The sequence below is a fragment of the Diadema setosum genome, chromosome 19, assembly GCF_964275005.1.
Source record: "Diadema setosum chromosome 19, eeDiaSeto1, whole genome shotgun sequence".
NCBI lineage: Eukaryota > Metazoa > Echinodermata > Echinoidea > Diadematoida > Diadematidae > Diadema > Diadema setosum.
This window is the reverse complement of record NC_092703.1, coordinates 23,233,475-23,245,815: the sequence shown is the minus strand read 5'-3', so window position 1 is coordinate 23,245,815 and position 12,341 is coordinate 23,233,475. Positions and strand designations below refer to the sequence as shown.

The window sequence follows — 12,341 nt, the reverse complement described above, 5'->3', positions numbered from 1 at the left end:
ATTTGATATTTTGATCTTTGTCATGCAACTATACAGACATAAAATGCCATTATTAAAAAAGTGTGATACATTTAGTCAATGTGAAAAGCTCTGAGGTTGGAGATAGCCTTTTTTGCATTACGCCTTTATGAGTTCGTAGTTGAAGATCGATTCAAGAGTTGACAGTTTGACTAGCCTGTTGCCATTTAGCAGCTGTTGCTACTTCCTATATCTGTCACAGGCTTTACAAACTGGATTTGGAGTTTAATCTCTGCGTCAGTCACAGTATAAAGTAAACGACAAACCATGTTTCAGAAAATTTACGTCAAAAAAATGACTTGGCCAAAAATTTCCACATTCAGAAGTTTGCTATGTACACCTGTGTGCTACCCATTTCACTAAATGTCCAGCATACATTTGATTGAAAAGTTATTTCATGTTGTTAATTCCATAAATAAAATAAATATATGATTTATGTTGTTTTGTTTATTTTGTTCCAAAGCCTCGTACAAAAGATCAAGACCAAAAGGTAATGATTTAAAGGCATGGCCAAAAAACATCTTTTGTGGTCATGTGTTGTGCCAGTCTGTGATGTACAAACTTTTGTATACATTGTCAAACACCGCTTGCACTTCATTCATGTAAAAATTTATGTGTAGCTACACTGCAGTCAGTATTTTACTTGTAGTGTACTAAAGTAGTTTATGAGGCCCAGTTCTTGTCTGTGTGGAAAATACATGTATGAAAGAAAGAAAGAAAAGACAAATCTCAGGCATGCTATTATAGAAGTGTACTTCGCAGATGTTTTGATGGAAAGTCATGTATTAGGCAACCATGTATCACGTTGTGACTCTTAAAGTTTGCCGTAATCCAAATACAGAGCTACAATTGTAGGTTATTTCCCCATTCCACAGAGATGTTCTCTCATCAGTCACTCACCGGAAGCAAAGTTTTATAGCTTCTGGCCACCCACTGAAGTGTTTCGGATTGATGTCCGATGAATCCGACTCATGTTGTTCGACTATCAGGTCAGTGTCAGGCATGTCTGGCGGTGATCCGATGAGGCAAGATCGTCCGATGAGGATCACACGCCACACGTCTGACACTGACATGACAGTTGACCAACCAAGCCGGATTCATCAGACTGCGATCCGATACACTTCGGTTGGTGGCCGCAAGCAGCAAACTTTGCTTCCGATGAGTGGCCAATGAGAAAAAAATCTCTGTGGAATGGGGGTATTAGAGATCAAATTGTTCATTACGAAAACATGCTTGTACAAATGTCTTGAAAAACTCAGGAAGCTTGTCATCAGCTGCATGCCCGTTGTCATCACATCCTGTCATGATTTTTTGCATGAAAATGGAAGTGTATGATGTGAGTTCCAGGAAAATGCACCAGTAATCACATGCATAAATGAGAGAACTTTACCATTCAGTGGAAAAAAAAAAAAAAAAAGAATATACATGTATGGGACAACTATTGCAATTTTAACGATGCTTTCAACAGCCAGCATTAAAGTACTCATTATTTTTTGACTACCTGCTTTATGCCAAAGAGTCAAGTTGTTTACTGAGAATACTGAGAATTTTTCCATTTCCTGGTTTTGTTAAAAGTAAATTTCCAATGGTAGGGGGGCCCTTGAAAATATAATCATGTAGGAATACATACACTTCTATCCATACAACCCCTGCTTGGAAAAAAAAACCCCAACAACCCATATTTGTCATCAGCAATGGAAAAAGAGATTTTGTGGAATTTTATGCACAGGCCAAATGGAAGATGAGCTCACATGCTACATTGATTACAGAGTTGCCAATTTGCGCTTGATTGATCACAACTTAAAAAAACCCAAAACAAAAAACAAAACAAAAACAAAAAACTTTGTTAGTTCTCATCAGAATCTAATTGAACTTTCACTGTCTTGTTCCTCTCTATTTTGTGCTTGTATTCAGGCAAACTGATTTTTCAGAATGGACTTCCCCTCTAATTCTTTGTTATTCATTGATGCTGCTTCATTAGATTGAGTCAATTAATATTTTCTGTCTATTGAGCCCATTGTTTGTATGATATTGTATATTTTCAATGCAAAATTTTCAAGAGACATGTCCCGGTTATGTCTATAACTCGTCCTTGATTTAGCAACACATTCTAGAAAATTTATTTGGCAACAAATTCTAGAAAGGTTTATCTTTCTTATTGGCATTTTTTTTTTTTTTTTTGGGGGGGGGGATGAATTTCTCCTTGAAGTCCATTTTGCATAGCAGTTTGCAGAAATGCAGGAATTTCAAATCATAGTAATGGTTTTGTCTGTAACTCATTGTTGATTTGGCAACATATTCTAGAAAATTAGAATTCCTTTTCATATTTCATATTGGCAAAAGAGGCAATTAAGTCACGTGCTCCTTTATTATGCAAGAAAAGTGAAAATATGTTGAATTTTCTTCATATCTTCTCTATATCATTCTACGCATGTGACATCCCAAACTTAATAGTGTTCTCATTCAGCTATGGTGTCACTGAACCTTCAAAAATTCTTAACTTTTGAGCAGATTGTCCGATTTTCCTCAAACTTTCACTAATGAGTTCTACTAGTGTTGCTGCATAAATTGACGCAGTCCACATGTACAGTACTGTATGCTGTATGAAGGTGAACTTGTTCTTTAAACTGTGGAATGGATCTGGTGATATTGTGTAGCAGGTATTAAGTAGTAGCTGCCTTGACAGGTCATTGACAACCCACTGTTTTCATCACATTTGCTGGTAGTGTATAGCCTTGAAAGCATGTGACAGATGCTGACTACGTTTTTGTGTAGTGTTACGTACCACCAGGTAAAGTACACTGTAATATCTAGCCTTCGGCACCGCAGGTTTGAGATGTGATACATGATACAGCCTTTGAGCTCTTCAAGTTTCAACAATTCATAGCCGCATTCGTTACTGAACTTCCACGTGTATTATTGCTTTCCGACTTACACCAGTGGCATGGCTGTGTCGATGAGCGGACTTTCACCTATAAAACAGCAATGTCGAAACTCAAATCCTTGAATGCAATTAATATTTACATGCATCAATGCAACACACTAGTTTGATGTACTCTTAGCTGTACTTCAGACTTTGACATCTTTCTACTTGTATTGTACATTGCGTGTAGTTGCATGAGTGGTTTCACTGGCACATGGTATAGCCCATGAACTCCACTACATACTGTAAAACATGATATATTCCCGGCATGAAATTTTCGCGAATTGGAGCCGATGGCCTTTTTTGCGGCATGAAATTTTCGCGAATTGCCTCTGGCATTCAATGCATATATAGTGTAGACAAAAACTTTTGTGTGCATTTTGATTTCGCGAATCGTGGCTCTCGCAAAATTCATGAAATTAAAATGCATGCGAACATTCCTCGTTTTACAGTAGGCAAGTATATTGGCAAGCAGTAGAGAGATTTCAAAGTATAAACTTGTATGAAAATGTGATCAATGTCAACCATGTGTGTAAAGTGGTTTGTACCAATGCTGTGACTTTGCATATATATCTATATACTCTTATATGAAGTATTAAGTGTCTCTGACTTGTATCAGAAATAGTCCTTACTACTCAAGTAAGAAGGCAAGGCAGCCTTATGTGTCATGCTTTAACATGACTTAATCGTCACGGCAACAGTTAAACCACAGCACCTGTGCTTTGTGATGAGTGTCAACAGAATACCTATATTGATATTGACTGCGCAGATAAGCTAAGTCATGGAAGGACGTGGCCTAAAAAACCCTTTATTTATGAGTAATGAAAGCTATTGGCTAGATACTGTTTGCTTTGTCTGTGCAAAGTTTGCGGTTCAAGAAAAGGTCTGCGACCTTGATTGTAGTTTGCATGGATGTTTAGTATTTGATTGTAAAGAGTATTATTCAATACATTCTCTGCCTGAAAACCTCAGTGCAATTCTTTTGGAGACCCATCTTAAACAGAGACATACCTGTATATTTAATATGCTGTATGCAGTGGTGAAATTTTGAAGATAGCCGGTTAAAGACTGAATTGTAGGCATAAAAAAAGTGGCATGTTGCTAAAAACTCACTTGCCCGCTTGCCCAAATAGAATTTGCTGATAGGCAAGTAAAATGAATGATCACTTGCCTTTTTCAATGTTTAGGGTGTGGAGCTTAGCCCAATAATGCCCATTATGGCAACTATGAGAAATACTCTTTGTAAATGCCCCGTTCTGACAGTCAAAATTACAAAATTTCACTCGAACTGACTGTTTCAAGTGAAAATTGCATCCGCCATGGATACAGCACAGTCTCATCGCAGCACTGTGCTTGCACCTTCCCATTTTGGATTGCATTGTTTCCATTTTGGTTTGGAAGAAGTCATCAGGTGTGAAATGCCTGACTGACATTCACAGACCTAGCTACCAAAGATGTCTCCCCAGCCCCATGCCTGTGTCCCCCACTGGCGGCATATATCCTAACTACATCTTCTACTCATCCATGTTGGCGATACGAACCGTGGGAAGGAAACATTGGAAGTTCCTCCCCTTTTTAATACCCCACCCCATCTCCCCCCAGTCCTGAGTGTCATTCAGTTGATGCGAAGCGTGGAAAACTTGAATGAATTCTGTCAAGTAGAGGATATATTTAGCCTATGTGTACCTCTGTGGATGCATTCACGTGAGGTATAATCATTAGGGGTATGGCAGTATACATGCTGGATGAAGACGTACAGCTGTTATGACTTGTTGTACAATAGTTGAATCCTCTATATGCCAATGTGCTAAGCTCAGCAAGGCTATCTTTTTGACAGTTGGTTAAAGGGAAAGTAAACCCAAAGAGCAATGTGGATTGAGTGAAAGCAGCAACATTAGTAGAACACATCAGTGAAAGTTTGAGAAAAATCGGACAATCGATGCAAAAGTTATGAATGTTTAAAGTTTTGGTGTTGGAATCGCTGGATGAGGAGACTACTAGAGGATATGACGTATGAGTGGACAACAATACAAAGAAAATATAAAGGATATTCAACAAAAATTCACTTTTCTAGAATTATGAAAGAGCAGTGGACCAACCGCTTTCAGAAAGCAGGGGGAATAATTGCTACCCTTAACATATGTCAATATCAAGTTGATGGAATTTGTAATTTTCATGAAAAATGGATTTTTGTAGTATTTTCTTTATATTTTCTTGATATTGTAGTCCACTCATACGTCATAACCTCTAGTAGTCTCCTCATCCAGCGGTTCCAACACCAAAACTTTAAAAATTCATAACTTTTGCATCGATCGTCCGATTTTCTTCAAACTTTCACTGATGTGTTCTACTAATGTTGCTGCTTTCACTCAATCCACATTGTTCTTGGGGTTTATCTTCCCTTTAATCTCATCTCTGCCAACCTTGCTCCCCTTCCTCCCCCCCCCCAAAAAAGAAGAAATGTGAAGGTTTATGTACGAGATTGACAGATAATCATTTCATGTTCTGTTACTATACTATTATTCCTGCAATATTTGTTCCAAAGTTGTTACATTGTACTCGCGACCCCTTGGAGGATGTTTGAGTTTTAATAAACTAAACTAAACTCGTGATTAATGCAACAGAATATTTCCATGTGAAGATTGTAACACAATCTATTAAAGGGACTAGTGGGATTATGTAAACCATGCTCATCTTTCATAGACAGTTTTAGGGTATGTGGTGGATAAGGGAAGGAAGAAGGAGAAGGATGAATAAGTAAAGAAGTGGTTGTTGAATATTCTTTCAAAACTGGCCTTAATCTGCCTCCTTTTTTTTCTGACACATGCCATTATTAGATATGTACATGGATGTCTTTCTTAGTACAATCAATTGTTTTTGACACTGATGGCACATGTATGTACGATCACAATTTCTTTGTAACAAGTGCATGGCACCTTGCCTCAATTAACTCATCTAGATTTTGTATGAGACATGATAGCAGAATCCCCCTCCCAGCAGCCCATTGATAGTTGTCCAACGGAGCATTCGTCACTAGATTTAAGTCCCTCCCATCCTCCAGAGGCGGAGGAGGAAGGGAAGTGCTTTGATGGGAGCCAATTAAGCCATTACGACGTGGCTCGGCTGCGTACAGCTGTCAGGTACGATAGCTGCTCTTGTTCGGCAGAGTTCCTATTGCGAAAGAAATGGTGGGAAGGTTGTATTTAAATGATGCTAGGCGAGAAATTCATATTTCCTAGATCAAGCGTGCGGGGGAGTACAGGATGGGGTGGGTGCGTGAATTAGGGTATTAAGTCTCCTATCCAGAAATGATTCATTTAGTGTAATGTCAGACACAACTTTAAGTCTTTGATTACCATCAACAGCTTGTTTGTGTACAGTGCCAATAGTAGTTTGGAGAGATTGGCCTGAAGGGGTTAATGGGATACCTCAACATGTTATAGCACCAGAGCAAGCCTGTGACAGCAGTGGTAGTGTTCCCATACACGCTCTTTATTACCTGGTAGTATTCACGTAGTGATCCACATACAGTGATTGTTCCACAACACCTGGTTGGATCATCCCTTTGGAATCACATGTACATGTATATCTCCATTGTGAGTGCCCCTGCCAGACTCACTGTAGAATACCTTCATACACTCAATCCTGTCCTAGAATTACTACCAAGTACTATTAACTCTTTGCTAGTGCTTAGTGAGTTTGGCTGTGAGGAAGATGCAGACAGTCAATACGTTCATTTGTGCAAAATTTCCACCAATTCTTCCAGTGCAGTGTAAACACGCTGAACATTTCTGACGTGCAAACAGTGATGACGAGAATTGCTGAATTACTACAAGCAGTCTCTATGTTAATTTTAACCGTGACTTATTTCCGTCCAATGTGCCCTTGGTACCCTTTTAATGTGTAGATATAACCCCCCCCCCCCCCCCCCACCAGTTTCACTCACGATGCAAAGTGAATTATGTTCCAGTCAGGTTCAAAAAGATATGAAACGTATGATGACAACTAAGTGCATTCATGGCTGGTATATATTAAAAAGTATTTCAGCTTTGCAGTACAAGGTTATTTTGCATACATATCTTTCATGCATTTGGAAAGGACCTCCACTTCTATTTCCAGGAAAGGATATGTTCATGGAAACTCTCCTCACTGTTGATTATTAAGTTGTTAGGAGCGGTGAGGTGAGGAAGTGGTGCATTATTGTGCCAGACTTTTATCCATGTGACTCAACACATTTTGAGTATTTTTTTCCCCCTTCCCAATGAAACTTTAATTAACTGTGGGATGGATAAGGTCTGTGTGTCCGTTAAAGGCACCCAGAAACCACACTGTGCATTCACTAGGAAGTGTGCATTGTACAATTGTACTGAGTAGATTATAAGAGACAATAGGCATAAAAATATGTGGAAGAAAACCTAGGAATAGTGAATAATTTCTTAAAGTATTATGTATTTGATGGGTGTCAAATTCCTCAGCAAATATAGACGAAGGACCAAATAAAAGTGTAAAAAAGGACCAGTATTTATTTATTTATTTATTTATTTATTTATTTATTTATCTATTTATTTATTCATTCATTTATTCATTTATTTATTTTATTTATTTATTTATTTATTTTTTTTTTTTTGGGGGGGGAGGGAGGGAATCATATTTAAATCTTGAGTGAAATTTGTACTGTTTGTGTGCTAAGTTTGTGTGCATGTGAAAGGCCTAGACATGCATGTTCCAGTTTTGCCATATATGTGTTTTTCTTCAAATAGTTATATCTGGTACTTATGCAGTATGTGTGTATTTTAGTCATGTGTTTAAAAAAAACCCAACTCTTTGTATGTACTGTTCTGACAGACAATTTGCTTGTTTTGCAAACTTGTTTTGCAAAGGCACAAGATTCTTTTCCTTCTCTTTGCATTCAGTCTTATATATTTCACCATGACTTGGCACATGGTGAAAATGTGCAGGAATGAATAATTCACTGCCCTAAAAGATGATGATGATTTTCGTTCTTTGATCTCTTATTCACTCATTTTTTTTCTTTAGAAGCAGCTGTAATGTAAGTTGTTGGCCTGGTGGTATTATGCAATCTGATTTTGACTCTTGAGCCAAATTTGCATGTTGTATGGGAATGGGAATGTTGAAATAAAAGCAGCAAAATTTTGGTGGTGGGAATCCAAAAATAGAGCAAGTTGTAACATTACAAAGTTTATTTTGTATGCTGCCCAGAGAATGGGATTGCACATGGTGCTGTATATGGTAAGAACACAGCTGTGCCAGTGATCTATACAGTAACCTGTTGGTGATATTTTGATATATTTTAATATATAATGATTGTATGTTGATTTGTATTTGATGTTTTGCAGAGATGTCTAATACTCATGATTTACCATTTGTTTGGAAAATATTGTGTCTCATCAGCACATTGCATGAAAGTGTGAAAATGTACAGCAATCATTTCTTTTCATTAGTGAGATCAATATGTAATGTATACAGTTCTAACTAAGAAGTGACATGGAAGTAATCTCAAAGTATATGTGTCATTCAAACTTCATTAAATTCATTGACCATTGTAAGTTATCACTGTCACAGTAACTTTCTAAATATCATTTTCTTCATGCATAACTACATGATCTATGTTAATTCTGAATTGAATTTGTGTCAGTCCTTCCTTAATGAAAGCAGCATTGGGCAGAAGCTATGGAATTGATTTTTCTTCCCAGTAGAGAATGAAGTACATAGATGACATGACACTATTGATGATAGACTGTACTGCCTCTGAGGAAGGAGAAAATTGCTCTTATCAGTGAGGGAGAAAATTGCTCTTATCAGTGAGGGAGGCAAATTCAAGTGTTGCTTGATGACATAATGAAATATAATGAAAATTTTTATGTGGTTTTACCTTATATGTTGCTTTGTTTTCATTTCCATAGGAAGAAAAGAGGTGATGCAGTACTAGTTTGCAAATGTTTTTCTATACAGCTGTGAACAACTTGTAATTGAGTGCATGCACCTTGAATGATTACAGTAATGAAATCACAGTTCTTGTATTCCTCTGATACTTTGTACTCTATTGAAAAAAAAAAATGAAACAAAAACTAAATGAGCATGCCATTGACCATTTCATTGATATGTTTGACCACACAGCGTTTCAGCCACGTGACATTAAGTCGACGCACTCCACCCCCACACATGGACCCCGCGGTTCGGCCATGGCGGTCACCGAGAGGCTCTCGAGGCCCAAGGGGGGCATGAAGTCCCCCTCCACCAGCACCACCAACCTGTCAACTCCCACAAGCTCTGCCAAGGTAATGCAGCTACACACTGGTGCCTCCTCTTCCCCCTCCCCTCCCCATCTTCTTTCCCACCCCTCTTCCCCACCCCTCTTCCCCACCCCTCTTCCCCACCCTTCTTCCCTATCCCTCTTCCCCACCCCTCTTCCCCACCCCGCTTCCCCACCCCTCTTCCCCACCCTTCTTCCCTATCCCTCTTTCCCACCCCTCTTCTTTCCCATCCCTCTTCCCCACCCCTCTTCCCCACCCTCTTCCCCACCCCTCTTCCCCACCCTTCTTCCCTATCCCTCTTCCCCACCCCTCTTTCCCACCCCTCTTCCCCACCCTTCTTCCCCACCCCTCTTCCCCACCCCTCTTCCCCACCCCTCTTCCCCACCCCTCTTCCCCACCCCTCTTCCCCACCCTTCTTCCCTATCCCTCTTCCCCACCCCTCTTCTTTCCCACCCCTCTTCCCCACCACTCTTCCCTGCCCCTCTTCTCCATCCCCTCCCCCGCCCTCTTCTCCATCCCCTCCCCCATCACACTTCTAGCCTCCCATGTCTTACAGTATGCCAAAATGATTTGAATATATTGACCCGATGTGGTGACTGTGAAAAGTTTAATAGCCAGAGAGTCTTCTGCTTGTGTCCCTTTTCCTTTTTGTGCTTGTTGTTGCTTTTGTTAGTGGCCTGATTACAGGAAAACCTTTGCTGATTTTACACGAATGAGGATACATGTAAGTTGCCAAGGGACAAACCCTCTTATATTTCAAGGGGAAAAATGATGCGGAAAAAAAAATGTTCATTCACCTGTTGCTTTTGGCAAGATTTTTTGGTTTTTTTTGTTTTTCTTTTTTCCTTGTGGCAGCAGTTTCCACAAAATACTGTGGCTCACCTTCTACTGATTACTGCATACAGCCGTGCCAAATATGCTAACATTATAAGGAATATGCTAACATTAAAGGCAGAAATAAAACAAAAGATGAATGTGTGCGTGTATAGGCATTAATGAACCAATGGTAATGATTGAAGAAACAAGTTTGCTTTGCAGATCATATGTACATTATTGTAGACTGATGAAACAAAGGCAACCAATTTTTACAAAGTGCTGTTGTTGAGCAAATGCCATTGTAGGTAGTCAGTAAATGGAAATGCTCACTACATCACATTGAAACATGTATATTTTGCCAATCTCTCAATGACAATCTGCCTGATTTTGGTCAACAGAGGGCACCATCACCCCGCACAGTGGGCAGGCCACCCTCACCCCGACAGAGGACGCCCCTCTCGGCGCGGTCGTCCAACGCGTCAAACGCATCGGGCGAGAGCCTGGCCAGCGGGGGCTCCACCACCCCTCGACGGCCATCCTCCCCTCGGAACCTTCCGCGAGACAAGTCTTCAGATTCCCACTCCAGTGGTAAAACGCAGAGTAAGTCTGCAGAGTTTTCATTCAAGTCCTCACTCATTGAGGTGCAAAAAAAAATAATAATTTTAGAAGAAACAATAAAAAAAAAATTGCTGAGTGAGTGAAGTATTTCAAACTTAATGTTGTTTTACAAAACCCATCAATAATTGTCCCACTTCATTTTACCATGTTTTCTTGTGTAGGATGGGTACCACAGTATTTAAAATTTCATTTCTCTAAAGTTGTTACAAAGTCATGTGTGCATGTTCATGTAGAACAGAAACAAAAATGACTGAGTTAAGAACTTGCAAATAGAGATTGATCATTTTGCTCATTGTGATTTTCGAATCTTGGATTCGCATTCATACATTATACATGCAGCAAGTCAAAAATTTTGTGCATGTTGATATTAGGTGAATTTATGTGTAGTTGGCATTCCAGCAAAAGAAAATTTTGAAATGATGGTGTTCATGAGTACAGTGTAAAACCCTTATCAAATCTTCTACTGTACCGTCTTGTCAGGTAACAAATCCACCAGTAGTAACCCCCCTCCCATCAAGAAGGCACTCACGCCCTCAGCTGGGGTGACCAAACCTACCCCGAGCAAGGCCGGCCAGTCCCCGCGCCCCAAACCCAGTACTCCAGCAAAGAAGGAATCCCCGACCAGCGCTACCCCGGACAAGCCCAAAACGCCTGCGGCAGAGAAGCCCAAGGCGGCGGCAGCGGAGAAAGCCAAGGCACCCCCGGCCACCAAAGCTCCCTCTACGCCGACGTCGGGGCCATCGGAGAAGTCGAAGCCAAAGGAGACCAAGCAGAATGGAAGTGAGTGTGATGAGATGAATCAGAAAATGTGAAACACTGTTTCGGTCTTCTATGGTGAAACTTTATAGGAACGCAATTGCAAACTTATTAGAGTCACTTACTGAAAGAGAAGACCCCCCCCCCAAAAAAACAACAACACACACACAAAAAAAAACACAACCCCCCCCCCCCCCACAAACCAACCAACAAAAATCAGAGAGGGGCAACAAAAATCCATTTGACCTTGCTATGCTCTTATTACACAATTGTAAGACATGGTAGGTTTTAAAAAGAAACTTGTGCTGAGATATGATGACAATTCATGCTGTACCTATTAGTACATACATGCATACAATGTAGTCTAGTTCAAGTTCTTGTGTGAAACTTTTGTCTTCACTTTATATTTTGTGAGAGTTTGCACATGCAAAGATAAATAAAAAGTTGAGCAATTAAATGCTTAAAACCAAATCTGGACAATATCTCCCCCCTGATGGGACCAAATTTTCTTGTAGATTCTGATTGGCCTGCATAATAGTGTTTCATTTTATTGTCAGAATTTGAGCCTTTTTGTGTCTGAGGGACTCTCTCCTTGCAAGAAACAAGGTCATGTGTGGTGGTTGCAGTCATACCACTATCACTGGCGATACGAGACAAGCGCAGTCACAAAGGCGTGCGCAGTGAAAAGCAGCCACCATTCTTGCTCAGTCCTTACTCATGCGTGGTCCCCAGACGTGTCTGATAGGCGGCGACAAAAGAAGCGTGTCACTGCGACTGAGTCAACACAGACTGTTTGGTCATGTACAATGTCTTGCAGTCTTGGAGCAGTCACCCATAGGGTCTCTCTCGACCCAAATTATATCTGTTGGTCACGTGGACCTCCCGAAAGTTTGACTGATTGGAAAAATGTTTCTATGAGTCTATGCTTTGAGTAC

General features: G+C 40.0%; 1 protein-coding gene across 1 annotated transcript in view; it reads left to right on the top strand.

Annotated features, from left to right (window-relative positions):
• Nucleotides 1-12,341, top strand: part of LOC140242352 (uncharacterized) — an 88,290-nt gene that overhangs the window by 72,276 nt on the left and 3,673 nt on the right. The window contains exons 6-8 of the mRNA XM_072322088.1: nucleotides 9,080-9,240; nucleotides 10,431-10,632; nucleotides 11,131-11,430. Coding sequence (XP_072178189.1) covers nucleotides 9,080-9,240; nucleotides 10,431-10,632; nucleotides 11,131-11,430 — 663 coding nt within the window. The remainder of the gene's footprint in view (nucleotides 1-9,079; nucleotides 9,241-10,430; nucleotides 10,633-11,130; nucleotides 11,431-12,341) is intronic.